The sequence below is a fragment of the Benincasa hispida genome, chromosome 7 (assembly GCF_009727055.1).
Source record: "Benincasa hispida cultivar B227 chromosome 7, ASM972705v1, whole genome shotgun sequence".
Lineage (NCBI taxonomy): Eukaryota > Viridiplantae > Streptophyta > Magnoliopsida > Cucurbitales > Cucurbitaceae > Benincasa > Benincasa hispida.
In genome coordinates this window covers 51,715,038-51,734,386 of record NC_052355.1, presented here as the reverse complement: position 1 = coordinate 51,734,386, position 19,349 = coordinate 51,715,038, and the positions used below count along the sequence as shown (strand labels likewise).

Below are 19,349 nucleotides of genomic sequence, written 5' to 3'. Positions count from 1 at the left end.
ATTTTAATTATCGATGACTTACGATTCGTCCTTACGGAGGAGTGTCCTCCTATTCCACCTCAAAACGCCACTCGAAATGTCCAGGAAGCCTATGAGTGCTGGACATAGGCAAACGAGAAGGCCTGAGCCTATATCTTGGCCAGTCTTAATGACGTTTTGGCCAAGAAGCATGAGCCTATGGTCTCAGTGCGTGAGATCATGGGGTCCCTGCGGAGAATGTTCAGACAACCGTCTAGACAGCTCAAGCACGAGACTCTCAAATGCATCTTCAACTCCAAAATGGAGGAAGGCACCTCTGTTTGAGAACATGTGCTTAATATGATGGTCCAGTTCAAACTGGCTGAGATGAATGGGTCTCCCATGGATGACGGCACCCAGGTTAGCATAATCCTGCATTCGTTGCCGGATAACTTTCTGCACTTTTTCAGTAATGTGATTCTGAACAAAGTGGACTATACCCTTACAACTCTCCTCAACGAATTGCAAACATTCCAATCCTTACTAAAAAGTAAAGAGAAGAAGGTAGGTGAGACAAATGTTGCTTCATCTTTTAAGAAGTTCTATAAGGGTTCAACCTTAGGAACAAAGTTTGCACCTTCTACTTCTAACACTACTAAGTGGAAGAAGAAGAAAGGTGGTAAAAGAAAGGGGAAGGCACTTGCTAACCCACAACTTATTGCTTAGCGGGGAAGGCGACCAGCGCCCGGAGACAAAGAAAAGTATTTCCATTGTAACCAAGATAGGCACTGGAAGAGGAATTGTCCTCGCTGGATCATGGAGAAGAACAATGCTAAGGCCAAGGCCAAGGCAAAACAAGGTGAATATGATTTACTGGTGTTAGAAACTTGTTTAGTGGAGAATGATGATTCTGCCTGGATTATTAACTCTGAGGTCACTAATCATGTTTGTTCTTCTTTTTAGGGGATTAGATCCTAGCAGCAGTTGGAGGCTGGTGAGATGACGATACGAGTAAGAATCGAGAACGTCGTCTCAGTTGTGGCAGTGGGAGGAGTCCAGTTGACTTTGCAGAAGAAATTTATCATTTTAGATAATGTTTTTGTAGTTCCTGAGTTGAAAAGGAACTTAATTTCTGTAAAGTGTCTGATATAGAGTAATTATACTCTAAATTTTCAATTGAATAAAGTGTTTATTCATAAAGATAGAATTGAAATCTGTTAAGCAAATCTGGAAAATAACTTGTATGTGCTAAGGCCGTTAGCAACGAGTTCCCTCCATAACATTGAGATGTTTAAAACTATCGTAACTCAAAATAAACGAAAAAAATATTTTTCCAAAGGAAAATCAACTTTGGCACCTTCGATTAGGGCACATCAATCTAAATAGGATTAAGAAGTTGGTGAAGAATGGACTTCTAAGCGAGTTAGAGGAAAATTCTTTACTGATGTGCGAATCTTGCCTTGAGGGCAAGATGACTAAAAGACCTTTTACTGAAAAAATTTATCGAGCCAAAGAGCCTCTAGAGTTAGTGCATTCCGACCTTTGTGGTCCGATGAATGTGCAAGCCAGGGGAAGCTATGAGTATTTTGAAGGAAATCGGACACGAGGATTTCCATGAGCAATGGAAAGATCTTTCCAAATTTCATTCGTATATGAACTTTACAATTACAATCACAAACGAAAACATGCGGTTATGCATAATATAGAAATTACAACATGCTTTACTATGAACACAGCAACAGAGCAACAAACAAACGTTCGTCTAACACAACCGCTACACAACACGAACACCGCGTACTCAAACTAAGTGATCGCCAAGGTCATGAACATCCCGAACACTATGAACGGCCTCCACAAAACCTCGACTGTGTCGAGTTGAGTATGACACCACCAAGAAGGTTACCTCGGTATTCTCGGTGTGAGAATCTAGAGGGTGGGCTCTGTGTGTATTTGGTTTGAGGCAGAAAACTGGAGGAACCACAATCATGTAAACGGTTGAGCAAGTGGGAGATGAAACAACCTATCGTATAGGTTGATGCCAATTTTTTTAGGAAAAGATATGCAATCGTCTAGCAAAAGCTATGCGATCATTTAGCTCATCACTTAGCTGAGTGTCTATCGTGTAAGAACACTCCATGATTATTTAGCTAACTCCAAGTTGTCGCTTAGTAAATCTTATTTACTTGACAACTTCCCGTGAGCAATTTTCAAGAATGGAAAACTCAAAATCAACCTTAATCAACATTACCAAAAATAGGAAAACATTTTTCCGTTTATCTCATGGTTACCATGAAACCACCAATAACCTCCCACTCAATTGGTTATTAAAGAAAAAGAGATAATTATCCAATAATTAATATTATTATAAATATAAATGATAACTAACTTACCATAATATATTTATAACCTATAGTTTTAATATTTCATCTCATAAAACATATACAACATAGTTCTTTTTCTATTCCATGGCTCTTAATGTAAATCTCATTTACATTAATCCTCCACTTGATATATCTCATACACCATACCGATCATATCATATCATATACAATCGAAATACCTCTTGTCAATTTGAACATTTCAAATCAACACCAAGAATTGATCCTCAACTTGAATCTATTGAGCTACCAAGGGGACCTTATGGACCTGTAGCTCGAAGCTCCAGCGGTACATGAATAACTGACTAAACTCTTTAGTCACGGGATCCACCATCCGTTAACTGCCAGACACTCCACTAAAGACCGAAAGCTGAACTCTCTTTACCACAGATATATAATGTGTCCATCTGAACCAATCAACAGTGCGACAACCCTTCACATATCGCTCGTAAGTACTGCTCGGCCAATAACTGTTATGTCCATGTAGTTACTTCTAACTCTTTAAGTACCATTGAATCCTCTAATGAACATAAGTCATAGTTCTATTATGACTGAGCCCTCTCTTCTAAAGAGAAGTTGTGGCCACTATGTTCAAGCCCCGGAATCAGCCCTTAACGGAGCAATCTCTCTACTTACCCCTACTTTAGGGAAGGAGTGAATTCCATCTTGTGTAATTGAGTTCCCATCTCCAAAATCAGAAAAGTCCCAAAAAAGATAGGCATGTTGAGTTGTCAATCTGGCCACTCTCACCCATACTAATCAAATAACCGCCCTCAAAGGCAGGAGTTCCCAAAACACTCAGAATTGAGGTTGTGTCATCTATGGTCGTTAGTTGAGATGTAAGTCTCCAGTATCAACGATGTTATATATAGAGTCTACCCCCGATCGCATGTCTCCACATGAATGGTCAGGATCTACCATCTGTAGTAGTTTACAACACTTGTAAACCTCTACAAAGTGGGTCGTATCCATAATGACACCAGAATCAGGTATCCCACCTTAATCCTTATATTACCGACTATTTAGGTTATCTCTTAAGGCATGATCCACTTGTATATCACATATACATGCTTAAGTTTACATAAGATTACCATGGAGTTTGAGTAAATACCAGAATGAAATAACAGTTATTTTGTTCATAAAACAATGTGTATCATTACAAACAATGAGACTCCGAGAGAATTAGGACACTAATCCCAACAATCACCCACTTGTCCTAATGCCTCGGGAGGCTAATGTACAATACAATATAAAATAAACTAGGTCATACCCTAGTATCATCTCCCACTTGCCATAGACAAGGTGCCATATGTCCCGCAGACCCAGACTCTCCAGGTGACCCTCGAATACTTTAGCCGTAAGAGCCTTTGTAAAGGGATCAACAACGTTATGCTCTGACGCGATCTTCGTGATTATCACATCATTGCGATGCACAATCTTCCTGATCAAGTGGTATTTGTTCTCTATATGCTTACCCTGACGATGACTCCGAGGCTTCTTTGAATTTACCACATCCCCGTTGTAACCACAATATAGAGTGATAGGCAAATCCATATTTGGAACAACTTTCAAATCTAAAAGGAATTTCCTCAGCCAAACAGCCTTCTTAGCTGCTTCACAAGCGGCTATTTATTCAGCTTCCATAGTGGAGTCCGTGATGCATCATTTCTCGATGTTTCGCCACACTACAACCCCTTCATCAGAGTGAAAACTGACCACGATGTTGATTTGCGAGAATCTCTATCGGTCTGAAAGTCAGAGTCTGTGTATCCTGTTTGGATCAGATTCTTATCTCCATACACGAGCATGTAGTCCCTCGTTCTCCGAAGATACTTGAGAATCGTCTTGACTGCCATCCAGTGATCAAATCCTGGATTGAACTGATACCAATTGGCAATCCCTACTGCATAGTTAATATCGGGTCTGGTACACAACATTGCATACATTAAGCTTCCTACAGCTGAAGCATAGGAACCCGTCTTATCTCCTCAACCTCTTGAGGTGTCTTAGGAAATTGATTCTTAGACAAAACGATTCCATGCCTGAAGGGTAACAAACCCCTCTTGGAATCCTGCATCCTGTACCTGATCAATATTTGATCGATGTACGATGCCTGAGACAAGGCTAACTGTTTGTTTTTATGATCCCGAATGATCTGGATCCCTAGAACACACTGTGCCTCACTCAAATCTTTCATTTGGAATTGGACAGCTGGTCATTTCTTAATGTCAGTCAGATACCCTACATCATTCCCAATAAGTAGGATATCATCCACATACAGTACTAGGAAGGCTAATGAGTTGTTGATGATCTTCTTGTAGATACAAGGCTTATCAACATTCTGATCAAAGCCAAAGGACTTGACCGTAGTGTCAAATATTATGTTCCATGATCTAGATGCATGTTTCAGCCCATAAATGAAGCTTGCAAACTTTTTGTTCTTGATTTGGAACAATGAACCCCTCTGGTTGAGTCATATAGACGGTATCCTCAAGATTACCATTAAGAAAGGCAGTATTGATGCCCATTTTCTATATTTCATAATCATAAAATATGGCTATGGATAGGAGAATCTTAATAGACTTGAGCATGATAACAAGTGAGAAAGTTTCCTCACAGTCAACTCCTTCAACCTGGATATAACCCTTTTCCACGAGTCAAGCCTTAAAGGTTTGCACCTTTCCATCTACACCTCTCTTTCGCTTATAGATCCATTTACACCCAATAGGTCTTATCCCATCAGGTGGATCAACGAGCACCCAAACGTTATTGAAGTACATAGACTCCATTTCCTAGTTCATGGCTTTAATCCATTCATCTTTGTCAACATCTGCCACCGCTTTCTTAAAAGACAACGGATCCTCGACCCCATCATTTGAAATGACGTTCTGGGCTTCAGTCAAACCTATGTAGCGATCTGATGGGTTTATAACCCTCCCACTACGTCAAGGCAGTCTCAACTCTTGAACTGGTTGACTAGATGTATCAACCTCAACAACTCTTGTTGATCTTTCGGCCTGTTCAACAACTATTGTTGAACCCTCAGCAGTCTCAGTCTCACTAGAAATCTCACAAAAAACGAGCTTACTTCGTGACTTATGATCCCTCATGTGGTTTTCTTCCAAGAAGATAGCATTTGTAGAAACAAACATTTTGTTCTCACTCGGATCATAAAAGTATCTACCTTTCGTTTCCTTGGGGTAGCCTACAAAGAGGAAAACCTTCGAATGCGGTTCCAACTTCTTCGGGTTAGTCACTAGCACATGTGCCAGACAACCCCAAATCCTAAAGTGGTGTAAACTAACGTTATGACCTCTCCACAATTCAAAAGATGTTTTAGAAACCCCTTTCGAGGGAATGTTGTTCAGGATATAGCATGCAGTCTCCATTGCAAAACCCTAAAACGAGTTTGGAAGATGAGCATAACTCATCATACACCAAACCATGTCCAACAAGGTTCTGTTTCTCCTTTCTGATGCACCATTCTGCTGAGGTGTACCAGGGGCTGAGAGTTGGGATGCAATCCATTGTTTTATCACATAGTTCTAGAATTGGAGGTCCATATATTCTCCACCACAATCAGATCGTAGTGTTTTTATCTTTTTACCTAATAAGTTTTTAACTTCAGCCTTATACTCCTTGAAATTGTCAAGGGCTTCAGACTTAAATTGTATTAGGTAAAGATACCCGAACCTTGAATAATCATCAATAAAAGTGATGAAATATTCATACCCACCTCAAGCTCATCATACCACAGAGGCATGAATGTACAAGCTCCAAGGCTTCTTTGGCTCTGTAATCTTTTCCAGTAAATGGTTGTTTGGTCAACTTGCCTTCGAGACATGATTCACATACCGGCAAGGAGTTTTCTTCTAGACTCTTTAGAAGTTCACTTTTCACCAACTTCTCAATCCTATTGAGGTTAATGTGACCTAACCTTAGATGCCAAAGATGGGCGTTTTTCTTGGGAGAAACCTTTGGTCTTTTAGCTGTTGTTGCCTACTGAACATTTCAGTGTTAAACAAGGCTTTTATGACTAACAGCCTTAGTACATATAAGTTACTTTACATTGAACCATAACAAATATTTGTTCCATTCTTGAAAATAAACACTTTATTCTCAGAAAAGGAGACGGTATACCCTTGTTCAATGAGATAAGAAACCGAGATTAAGTTCCTCTTAATATGAAGTACTACGAAAACATTATCCAGTAACAGATAATTTTTTCTTGTTAACAAATAACTTCAGCCTACGTACCGCAATAGCTGAAACAACTCACGAGTGCCGACTCGTAGAGTCATCTCTCCCCATGGCAACATTTGCCAAGAATTGAATCCTTGGTAAGAGGAACTGACATGATTGGTAGCACCCGAATCTAGGATCCAGGCAAAATCGTCATTCTCTATCAAACATGTCTCCAAGACCAATAAATCAGATTTACTGTCTTTCCTCCTCTTTTGGAGAGTAGTGGGATCAGTGTTAGAACAACTGACATTACTGGTTTGGTCATCCATCCCTTTGTGCTCGAAAAGTAAGAACTAATGTTCAAACAAATCTTGCAACGAGTCCATGATCTCGCATGCTATGATCATTTCTCAACCCTTTTGGCCAAAACATTAGGTATGTTAGCCAAAATGTGAAGTTGAGCCAACGAATTAGCCTTCATCTACACCTCATATGCATTGCAAGCACTTTACAGTGCATCAAGGGTTGGGACTTGAGGACACTTCTCAACCATGATAAATACGAGGTCGTTTGACATGAAATATGTTTTACACGATTCTTTCCACTGTATGTAATCGATCATATTAAAAGCAATCAACAGAAATACTAACAAGCTGCTAAAAAGAAAGACACATTGACCTACGTTAGGTTTCACACAAATACTCGTTGTAAAACAAACAACATCCAATAAGGATTTAGTCATCATTGATTTGGCCAAGAGATCATTAACTTACTTAACAATCTCCCGTAAGTGTGACCTACCATTTTAGGCCCTAGAGATCTGCCCCAAGCAACCAATCTGAAGGGGGAAAATCCAATTGGAGAAAAACCTAAAGTGACCCTATCCATTTCTGGAGTTCACCTTGATCTTGACCAACTGGACAAAACTCATCCGAAGGGGGACGCTCCCAAGGCATCACGAGGGAGTACAGAATGATGTCACAGTGTGAACCAATGACAGAGGCCAGAGGACATGTTGACATACACCCTTCACCCACTTAATATAAACACTCTCTTCGTCCACCTTGATATTGACTCATGCAAACACCATTCGAAGGGGGATGCTCCCAGCAAACCATGAGGCCAAGCATGATCTCACGATATGAACATATAGGGAGAAACATGAGTGGAATCATATACATATTAGATACATCTCTTCCTCCTACTAAGTATTTTATAACCTAGGGTTTAGTTTACTTAGAAAAAACACGGCTAAGGATCTTAACTAAGTGACTTTTAGATTTTCCCAAGAGTAACTTTTACCTTAGATAGTTAAACAACTTTTGACCAATTGTCGCATGCTTGTAAAAAATATATCTAATTCACCTTTCCAGATAGGTTCCCAGGTAGAGGTGTTCCGTTTCTGTCAACTTAAAAACCCCAGCCTAGTCAGAACCCGCCTTAGACAAAAGATCCTTTATAGATATATTTAAAACAAATCTAATCTTTTATTCCAATCAATTTAATCCTATTAAACCGATTTTAAAAGATTAATCTAGGTTTCTAAACTCTTTAGAACCATTTGAACTTAGGTCTATCTCACTCCAATTTTAAAATCCTTTTAAAAAACTTGAGTTCACCCTAAGTCTGCATGTAACTCTTTCTTATTGATTTTAGGTCTAATTTCCTTTATAACACTTATAAACGAAAACAACCAAAACCACAAGGCAAAGCTAATACATGCAAGGCATTCATGACGATTATAAACAGCCTAAGTGTCATGCTAAATGCATTGCCCTTTCATTATGCATACACTAGTATAAAAGGAAGTTTACGAAAAAGAACGCGATTTGGGCATTTTCACTCTTCCTATTTGAGAGGAGTTATTGCCAACTTGAGGTTGATCAGTGTTGAGGGAAGTTTTAGGTTGCCAAGAAGAAATTCCCACGAATTGGAGCTGAAAGTTGAAGAATTCCTCAAGTGTTTGAGATTCTTGGGTTACCCGGATAGGTTGTAGAGATTGATGAATTTCAAGCTCATAGAGATGAATCAGAGGTTGGAATTTTAAGGTGAATTAGTTAAGATGTCTGGGAATAAGTTCTTAGAAGAAAGTTTCAAGAGATTAAGTCTGGAATTTAAGTTATCAAGCTAAAAAATATAATCTGGAATATTTGGTTGGATGAACAAGCAGGCAGTTGCCCCCTAAGTAAAAGCGAGCAGCTGACCGACTGAGGCTAAGTATGGGTAAGCCCCCGTCACATAGGCAAGGTAGGCACATCTTAAAGTCATTGAGCACCTATGTGTAGACTATTACCCACTTAACTAACTGCAAGGTAAAACTTGGTTCAGGATGGTAATACGTTGAGTACCTATGTGTTGAGGATGCATCGAGTAAAAAGGAATGAGATGATGCATTGAATTCAATATGGACTTAGTATATATTAATGTTGAATAGTGAAAATAAGCTCAAGATGGAGCTAAAGGCATTAAGCAGGGCTCTGATCATTTTTACAGGGAAACGCATATAGGGAAGGCCTACAACCCTTTGAGGAAGTAACTCAAAGACAGTGAGTGACCAACTTTCAAAATTTTACTAAGTGTTCTATTAATGAATTTACAATGCATAGTTAGTTTTAACTTGATTTTCTTAACACATGACTTAAATATTGAAAATTGATGTTGAATGCATGAGTATAGTTTAACGACCGGTTTTAAATATAACTTCCATGCATTTCAACTAAGCTTTATGCCATGTTTTAGCATGAGACTAAGCTTTTCAAGGATTTTCTATAACATGTAGAACATGCTATTTTATGATAAAGATTCATGTAAAATTAAAATGATTAGACTTGTATGTAAAACCTACTCCTGGACATTTGTACCGAAAGTATGGTAAGGTGCCCAGTTACATGGAGATCCTTGTTATTGAAGATATGGTAAGGTAGGTAGGATCCTAGTCAATTTTACCTGTGCCTAAGATCTATGTTATCAACGTTGATGAGATCGAGCAAAAAGGCTCTCCCACAAGTTTAGGCGAGGAGTAGGGCCGCTTTGGAGGAAATGATGATGAGTTTCATTTTAGGGTTTTTATGTGTCATGTTTTCACTTCTTCAGCTTTAATCCTAAACCTTGTAAATATACTTTTAAATGTTTTATGGAAAGCATGTTTATGTTATTCTTGTATGAAAGCATGTTTCTTAAAATAGTCACTTACTGGACTTTTTAAGCTCATTTTTGTAAATGTTTTCTCTCCCCAAGTAGGGGTCAATATCCTAAAGCCTAGAAAATCTGCCAGTCAGTCACTACTCAGAATCTCCAAGCATTTTGAAATTTAGGTGGTCCACTTTGCTATATTTAGACCCTAGTTTTGTCTATACATGTCATGGGGAAAAGGGTATAACTTGTGTCGAACTGTTGTTGTATTAAACTTGAGTTTCTAAAATCTATTAATGTATCTTGGTTTGGTAATTGTTTAGCAATATATATATATACACATATGTATGGTGAAATGTTTATGAGATTAGGGTAGGATGTTAAGAATATGAATTACTAATTAGGTTTAATAGGTACTAACGAGATAGGTTTACAAGAACAGGTGGGACCGTAATTGTCATAAAATGGTTGACAACTACTGTTTTCACATCCTTTCTCAGATTTAAAGGTTAATCTGGGAAGGGTTGTGATAGTATATGAGACTCCTCTCTGCTTGATTGTCTTCCTTATAACTCAGTGATCTCCCTTCACATGAAAACTTAGGTCCCTCTAAGTCTCAAATTCTTCCTTCTCGATAAATAACACCTTAGGCTCCCTCTACGCTTGAGGAATCCTTCTCCATAAATGAAGTCTTAGGCTCCCAATGAGACCAAGAATCCCTTCTCTTCACATGCGTCATAGGCTCTTCTAAGACAGAATATCTTATGTTCATGAATGATTCACACAATGACGTTGTAGAGCAAAAAATAGTGAACAAAGATCAAGAACACTTTGCTGAACAAAACGACCACCAAGAACAAATACACTCTTCACAATGAACAAATGTGGCCACCCTAAATGAGGGTAAAAAAAAATTCTTTGAAAATTGTGGCCAAATAAGGAAAGAAATTCCAAAAAGTTCTTTCTATCAAAATAATATCCACCATAAATAAGGAAAAAATCGATAAAAATACTTCTGCTGAGATTGTCCAGATTAGGAAATTAAAAAATCCCGCATATAAGTGCCAAATTAGGAAAGAAAAATATTCTTCAAGAAATAGTAATATTTGAGGCAGATGTTAAGACTTCATTTACGACAATTGTAAAAACCGCCTGAAGCTGCCTTAGAAAAATATAAAGATAATAAGCAAATCTCCAACAGTTGCCAATATGGAAAATCACATTGTCTTCCTTTCAAAAGTTCATCTAATTGCAAATCAAGTTTGTTTGAATTAATTCACACAATTCTAATAGGACAAACAAAAACACCTAGTTGCAGTTGGTTTTCATTATGTGATGGTATTGGTAGATGATTATTCTAGGTTTACTTGGGTTTGTTTTCTGAAAGAAAATAGTGAAGCACTGTTCAATTTTGTTAAATTTAAGAATTTTTTAGAAAATGAGTTTGAGAAGATAATAAAGTACTTAAGGAGTGACAATGATGGCGAATTCATGGCAAATGACTTCTTTCAATATTGTGACAACAATGGCATTCAATGACAAATGACTTGTCCTAACAATCCCCAGCAAAATGGGGTAGCTGAAAGAAAGCTAGCACATTTTTTTTCAACGAGTCTCTCATGGATACATGACAAAAACCTTCCACGAGAGCTTTGGGTAGAAGCAATTCAGTGTGCATATCATGTGATAAATCAACTACCTCCATGGCCAGGTAAAGAAAAGGCTCCTTTTGAGATCGTTTATGATATGAAACCAAGTGTAGACTACTTTCGAGTGTTTGGTTCAACTTGTTACGTTCATGTTCCAAAGGCAAAGAAATGTGTTTTCGTAGGTTATGACTCATGCAAGAAATGGTGGAAATGCATGGATCCTAAGACAAATAAATTATTTCATTTTTGGCCTCCCCGGTGAGCGAAGATGATATCTCCGATCACTTTTAGAGATGTTGTATTTTATGAAATACCTTCTTATTCAACCATTGAGCATGATGATGATAAAGGCAAGCTAAAGATGTTTTCTCAAATAAACATTGGAGATTCTTGTGATGATGATCCTCAAGGAGAATCTTCATCTTCAACATCAAATCCTTAAAGTGAACCTTCATCCTTAACAGCAAATTCTCCAAGTTTAGAAGATGAAAAGGAGGAGCCTACTTGATATAAAGAAGCCAAAGGTTCTCTAGAATGAGAGGCAACCATGTAAGAATAGATTGATGCTTTAAAAATAAACCAGACATGGGAGCATGTCAAGACCAGAATATTCAAAGCTAGTCACATGCAAAAGGGTTTATCGATTGAAGAAGAAAGCATATGGCAAACTTGATAGATTCAAAGCACGTCTAGTAGCTCGTGGTTTTTCTCAAAGTTATGGATTAGATTATGAAGAGACTTTCAATTCTGTAGCAAAGATGGTTACAGTGAGACTATATTTTCTGTTGTCGCTTATAAAAGTTGAAAGCTATGGTAGCTTGATGTAAAAAATGCATTTCTTTATGGCGAGTTGGATCATGAAGTACTTATGGAACAACAACTAGGATTTATCTCCCAACAATTTTCTAACCATGTTTGTCGATTAAAGAAGGCATTTTATGGCCTCAAACAAGCATCACAGGCTTGGTATGGTAAAGTTGCTCAATATTTCCTCTTTTGTGAATTTAAAGTTTCTGACTCTGACTCTAGTTTGTTTGTAAAATTAGAATCAAAGAAAAAGCATTGGTTCTGTTATAGGTGGATGACATGATAATCAAATTTCTCGCTTGAGAAATGATGTATCTGTCCGATTTGATATGAAGAACTTGGTAGAAATTGGATGATTTCTTGAGTTAGAAGTTGAAAGATTAGATAAAGGCTATTTTGTATCTCAAAAAAGGTATGCAAAAGAGCTTGTAGATCGTTTTGGCATGGGGAGTCAAAAGAAATGGCTACTCCTGTAAAGACACGTCTCAAGTTGGAAAGAGAAGATGGGGAGTTACTGAAAGATCAAGGCTACAAGGTTTCGACAACTTGTTGGTTGTTTGATTTATTTAACTATCACAAGACCCGAAATTTCTTACTCAGTTAGTGCTACTTCTCAGTTTATGCAAAATCCAAGAACTCCACATCTAGATGCTGCAAAAAGAATCCTTTGATACATTAAGGGTTCACATACCTATGGACTTATTTACAAAAAATGTGATAATTTTTTGCTCAAGGGTTTTACTGATGCAAACTGGATAGGTGATGCATTAGATCGTCGTTCAACTTCATTTCTTAGTGTAGCAAGAAGTAATCTATAGTTGCTTTATCTACCATTTAAGCTAAATACATGGTAAAAACAATGGTTGTCCAGGAATGTGTTTGGTTGAAATGTTTGATGAGAGATATTTTTTCTCAAATTGATTTTATCGTCGATTTATTGTGACAATGAGAGTACCATCAAACTTGCCTCGAATCCAATTTTGCATAGAAGGACAAAACATATTGATGTTCTCTACCACTTCATTCGAGAGAAAGTTTCGAGTCATGAAATTGAACTCAATGAAATCTCCACTACAGATCATGTTGCAAACCTATTTACAAAGGCTTTAGACAGGTCTAAATTTGAAATTTTCAGAGATGCTCCTGGAGGCATGGATCGCAAGCATGCACTAAGGGGGATTATTACAAATTAGTCCATTCTGTTGTCAGCTACTATCTTTAGATTCTGTTTTTTTTATTTGTAACTACTCTTTAGGTTACTCAGTCCATCTTCAATATAACTACTTTACTTTAAGGATTCACCAGATAAATAGCAAAATTTAAGTTTTTATTAGGATAAATAGCAAAAACTTTTTAAAATTGTAAAAACGGCAAAACTGATTATAAAATTAGAAAATAATTATTAACAATTGTTAAAACTACCCCACATGGAATTTTAAAGGTGTGAGAGTTTTAACACCGTTTGAAAACAACAAATACACTCTACCTAGACAACTATCACATACTAAACAATGAAGTGTCTAATCCACATGTACAAGAAATAAATTGTTTTCTTCAATACAGACTTGCTCCTAAAAAGTAAACCTACTCTAGTGGGAATACAAGATTGAAATGAATCGAAATCTTGGAAATCAACGATTTCATTGTTGCCCTCAGAAGGTTGGGAAGAATGATAATGTCTGCTAATTCATTATTCAAATATAATATATTTCTAGTGTTTGGGGCAACAAATGAGACATGGTCAACCACTACACATAAATCAATTTAGGGGGACTCTGATAAAACTGACATCAACCACAAAATATCTTTATCTTCAACAATCCTAATAAGATTTGAATTGGCAGAACCAATCTGGTACATTGTCAAACGAGATATAGTTAACTCACTAAAATGAAAAAGTTTACCTTTGATATATTCTAAAAATTGTTGGAACCATGAATTTGATGGAATGTACGCTTCAAAATTTCGAAAATCAATAGTGAGAATTCTCATCCCATCGACCATCAAAGAGGAGTCTAATTCATTGTAAAGCCATAGCAAAACCATTAGTTTGTTAAAGAAACCACAACAAAACCTAAAACAATGAACACTTTAACAAAAGTTATGGCCATTTAATAACGAAATGATATTTCTTCTTTCCAAATCGTTAAAATGATAGCAAAAACATTATATAAAACTAATTTATTAAGAATATGAAAACTATACAACTAATTTATTAAGAATGTATATAAAAAAATTGTGAAAAGAATGTATATAAAAAATTATGAAAAAAAAAAATTAAAGATTTGAATAAAATTGGATACGTATAAAGTAATGAAAAACCATTCAAAGATTTGAATTAAATATATGGATAAAATAAAAGTTAATAATATATGGATATTTAAAATATAACTTGGTAGAAAAATTGGGATATTTAGTTAAGGTGAGATTAATTTCAAAAGTGGTTAAATGGAATCTAAAATAATAATAAAATATGGAGATTATGTTAGCTACATGAGTAAAATGAGGAGGGCAGGTTAAGGAATATCAGCAATTATACATAACTCGACACTGTTTTTATTAAGGAAAATCAGAGATTTAAGAATTTATGGTCATGTACATGTTACCATAAATCCTATTCATGGATATTTTATCATTTTTTAGAACGATACCTTAAATTTTATTATACACTCCAATTTCCTTTCCTTTAATTTCTACTGAAGTTTGGTTAGTTGTTTTTAGGGAAGTTTATTAGCAGTAGCTCTATAAGTTCACTATACTGTTAGACATAATAATAAAAAGAGAGCATTTAATTCATATTTATTGATGTCACTTTGTGTTACATTATTATCCTACCATTGTTTATATTCCATACATATATCCGGGGGATTTTTTAATGGTATATTTCACGACTTATAGTTTATATGCATTTTGGAACCATTTAGTAAATAATATCCCATTTTTTGTATAGGTTTATAACGAATATATCTAGGTATAATTTACTATGACATCGTGCATATAAATATTACTAAATTTGGGATATATTATATAAAATGCTAAAGTTGATCATTTTGATCAAAGTTGTCATTTGCGAAATTTTGTGTGCATGGGATGCTATAAGATATAATTTCTATTTAAAAAATAAATAAATTACAAAATTGGTCTCCATGGTAATTTGGTGAAACGTTTTATAGTGTGAATGCTATTATTGAAGTCCACTCTTCATTATTTCATTGTTCAAAACTCTTTCGAACGCAACCATAAACATAATCCAACATTATTTATTTTATACATAAATATTTTTTTTTCTTTAGATTTAAACTATTAAGATAGAGATTGAAGATTCAAATCATTACCTTCACCTTTCTTATATTATAAGATATATAATTATAAAAAAAATCATAAATTTACCAATATATTAATTTTTAAATTTTTGAGTGATGGTCATTTATTAATATTGAATAATAAAAATGTAAATTCGAGAAAGATAAACAGAACAATTATGTTCAAATGCAATAATGATGCATGTGGATATTTATTTTGTATAATATAGGCTTATTTGCGAAATTTTCTGTTCATATCATGATTTCATTCAATTATTTACGGTCGAATTAAACACAGTTCAATTATTAAGACAATTATATAATCTCTAAAATGGCAATTTCGATTTTCCAAATTCAAGTTACATTTACATATAAATTGTTTTTATTGAATAAATGACATGTAAGGAGACTAATTAATTAACTCATCTACTCAAGTAGGTAAGGCATATCCAATAGCATATATTTATGAATGGTAGAAGGGGCTTTTGATATTCCCCTCAGAATTTTGAAAATGATAGCTATTATTCTTATTTTTCCTCTTCCTAATATTATCTTTTTTCAGAGAAAGAATATGGGATAGGTAGATTAGAGTATGGGAGGGGTAGATTTGAATTTTTAAGCCACATTTACTAGGGATGTTCAAAAAAATCCGATGATCCGAAAAAATCGATCAATCCCAGTTTGGGTTGGCAACTCATTTGGGTTGGGTTTGGTTCAAATAAATAAAAATTTTATGGGTTGGGTTGGTTCACAGGTTCACTTAATATAATCTAAATCAACCCGAACCAATCCGAATTTATTATTAACTTTAAAATATATTTTTTTTATTACTTATAACACAATTATTTATATATTTATTGATTTTATTTTTATTTAATTCAAATATTTTTTTATAATTTATTCTTCGACGACTCTTAAAAGTGATTCATTTGTACTTTAGAAAAAAAAATTCATTATATAAATGTAAATTGAGTTGTTAATTTTAATTCAATATATGAAAATAATTAAATTAGGTTTTTACATATTTATGTTTTACTTTTTTTTAGAAAAAATTTAAATAAATGATCTAATTAACTCGAACCAACCCAACCCAAATATTTTATGGTTGGGTTGGGTTGGGTTCATTTTTTAATAAGGTTATTTGGGTTGAAAAAATTTACAACTCGAACAATTGGGTTGGGTCTAAAAAGTCTTTCAACCCAATCTAATCCATGAACTCCCCTAACATTTACAAATTTATAATGGAAAATGGTGTAATTTTAATGAGATTCGATTGATAGGTCAATCGTAATGCGTCGCAATTGCAAACATAATTAGATTGCTTTTTTATTACGTTTACTAAGAATTATGAATCTGTCACATTTACTGTTCTAAACGGTAATTGTAATAAAAAATGTGACCGTATATTGTAATGGTAACAATAACAATAATCATAACAATATAGATTAGTGGGTTCCACATAATTTTGAAATGCAATAAGATTAATCACCTTCAATTGTATTGCATTTTTCGATTACAAACTTAGATCTCATATTTCACTATGATCACGGATCACAAGTGAACAACGAAAATGTAATTAAATGGGACTTACTTTTTAGATTATCACCGATTTATTTTGTTTCTCCATAGGGTAAATGTGACCTTAATTTCAAATAGATAAGAGTAAATGTGAATGATGCTTATGTTGACTTTCTTAATAATGTTACTTAAAAACTTTGGTCAAAGTTGAGAATATAGGTAAATTACACTCTTTTAAAGATTCTAATATAAATCACATTTATGGTGAATTGCTAAATGTACGATTTTATAAACATCACAAATTTGAAATAATAAAAAAAAAAAAAATTCAAAATTTCTCCTTGACGTTTAAGTATGGTGAAACATTTTGTCTATAAATTTTCAAATGCGGCAATTTGATCAATCATATATCCTAGTAGATAATAAAAGTTAAATATATTGTTTTTATATAGGACAAAATATAATTTGTTCAATCAAGTTTGAGGTTAATGTCTATTTAGTTTCATGTCACACTTTTACTAGATTATATTATTTTCAATGAAGTGATTTTTTTTTTTTTTTTTTTGTGTGTGTTTTTCCTCCTCTCTTTCTCTTTCAGTCCTTCCCAATTTAAGTCCCAAGTTGCTTCTATGAAATCAAATTTGAGTAGTAATCAAGAAGATGAAATGGGACATTTGGGATTTGAGAAGAAATATAAAGAAGTGTAAGTGTGCGACATAAAATACATCAAACAACAAAACAACAAACGGTCCTAAGGTGGGAAAAACCTACGATTATAGTATCTCATTCCTGGCTTATCACAAAAGTAAAATTTAAAAATGTCGTCGAATCCATGATAAAAATAATAATAAATTAATATAACATTTGATCTATTCATGAAAATAGTAAACACGTTCTAGATATTTTAGGACCACATTCTAACTATCAATTAATTGAAATGAAATCTTATCTTATGCATCTCAAACAATACCTAATCTATAAGCTAGGTTTCACAAGATTATCTTGTGATAATAAATAAGAAATATATATATTTCTTTTTCTTTTTTCTTTTTTCTTTTGTGTAAGGGACTCAAGTATTACCTAATTCACAATTAATGAAACTAATATGGAAAGATGTGGTGTATTTATGGTGACGCAACCAGCGGGCACAAAAGAGAACATAATATTGTTTTGTAAGAGCTTCTCATTTCCATTCTTCAGAAAATTAGAAATGAAATACAAAGGAAGGCCATAAAACAAAACGCAAGAGTCTTAAGAAACCTAAAACATTTTGTCCTAAAATATGAACAAAACAAAACAACAAAGGAAGTATAAAAGAAGAGTCCAACTTCCAGTTTATCCAAAATCATATTGAAGCAAAAAAAAAAAAAAAAAAAGTACAGATTTGAAGAGAACAATATAGTTCTACTTTTATCCCTCACGCGTGATCGGCGGAAGGAATGCTGTGAAAAAGATTACCGCCATTGCCACCGCCATCAGAGCGCCAGGAGAATTGGCTGCTATCTTAGTACCAGAACTGCCGTCGGGACTCGTCCTTGTCGTCGTTGATGATGCCGGCGTCGCGGATGTCGTAGTGTTGCTAAAAATAGCAGCGTCGGGTGAATTTGCTGGTAACCCCAGAAGCTCTGCCGAAAATGATAATAAATAAAAAGAAACAAAAAGTAGTGACCATAATTAAAGGTGGTATATGTATATGAGTAAACAAGAAAAAACGTAAACAAGTTTAGAAGATAGAAGAGAATGAAAGGAGAAGAAGGTTAATTACTAGGGCAATAGCTGACGCTTGAGTTTTTCAAGTGACAAACAGAAGGAAGCTGAAGAAGCTTGATCTCTTGAATACCCATGCTCTTAATCTGCTGATTCCCATTATGAGTCTGCTGTATAAAGAAACACAAGCACTTGGGCTTGCTTTCTTTTATACCTTCAATTGAGTCACAACACTCCTTACTCGGCGCCGCCGCCTTCCCCGTCGCGTACTCGAAGCAACTCACCACTTTCTCAAAGTCACTGCTGCACTCTTCTTTCAGATGGTCGTCTTCAGCTGCCTTCCCCGGCCTTCCCATTAAACAAACCATCGCCACCGCCACCAACAGCGCCGCCCCAACTTTCCTTATTCCGCCCTTCATTTTTCTCATTCTTTGCAAATAAAATATAATGAACCGGCCGCTTGGGCTTAAATTTATTTATATATGTATATTATAATTCAAGTGATTTATGGAACCGGATCGGGGTAGTTGGGGTGGTCTTCAATTCCCGGTCCGGCTACGTTTCTGCTCAACTGTGACCATAATTAATGCGCCTCAACTGTACCACAAACCGCGTGGCTTGCCTTCTTACACGTGTCCCTCTCCTTTTGCATGCACCAGACTTTGCACTTCATTTCCTTATACGAGTTAAATTATACATATAAATAAATATAT

At 35.2% G+C, this 19,349-nt stretch overlaps 1 protein-coding gene across 1 annotated transcript; it reads right to left on the bottom strand.

Annotated features, from left to right (window-relative positions):
- Positions 1 to 18,084: 18,084 nt before the first annotated feature.
- Positions 18,085 to 19,093, bottom strand: LOC120081223 (non-specific lipid transfer protein GPI-anchored 1). Its single transcript, XM_039035930.1, has 2 exons — positions 18,695 to 19,093; positions 18,085 to 18,554 (listed from the first exon to the last, which is right to left on the bottom strand). The coding sequence occupies exons 1-2, from the start codon at positions 19,062 to 19,064 to the stop codon at positions 18,340 to 18,342; spliced, it is 585 nt and encodes a 194-aa protein (XP_038891858.1). The 5' UTR covers positions 19,065 to 19,093; the 3' UTR covers positions 18,085 to 18,339.
- Positions 19,094 to 19,349: the final 256 nt, after the last annotated feature.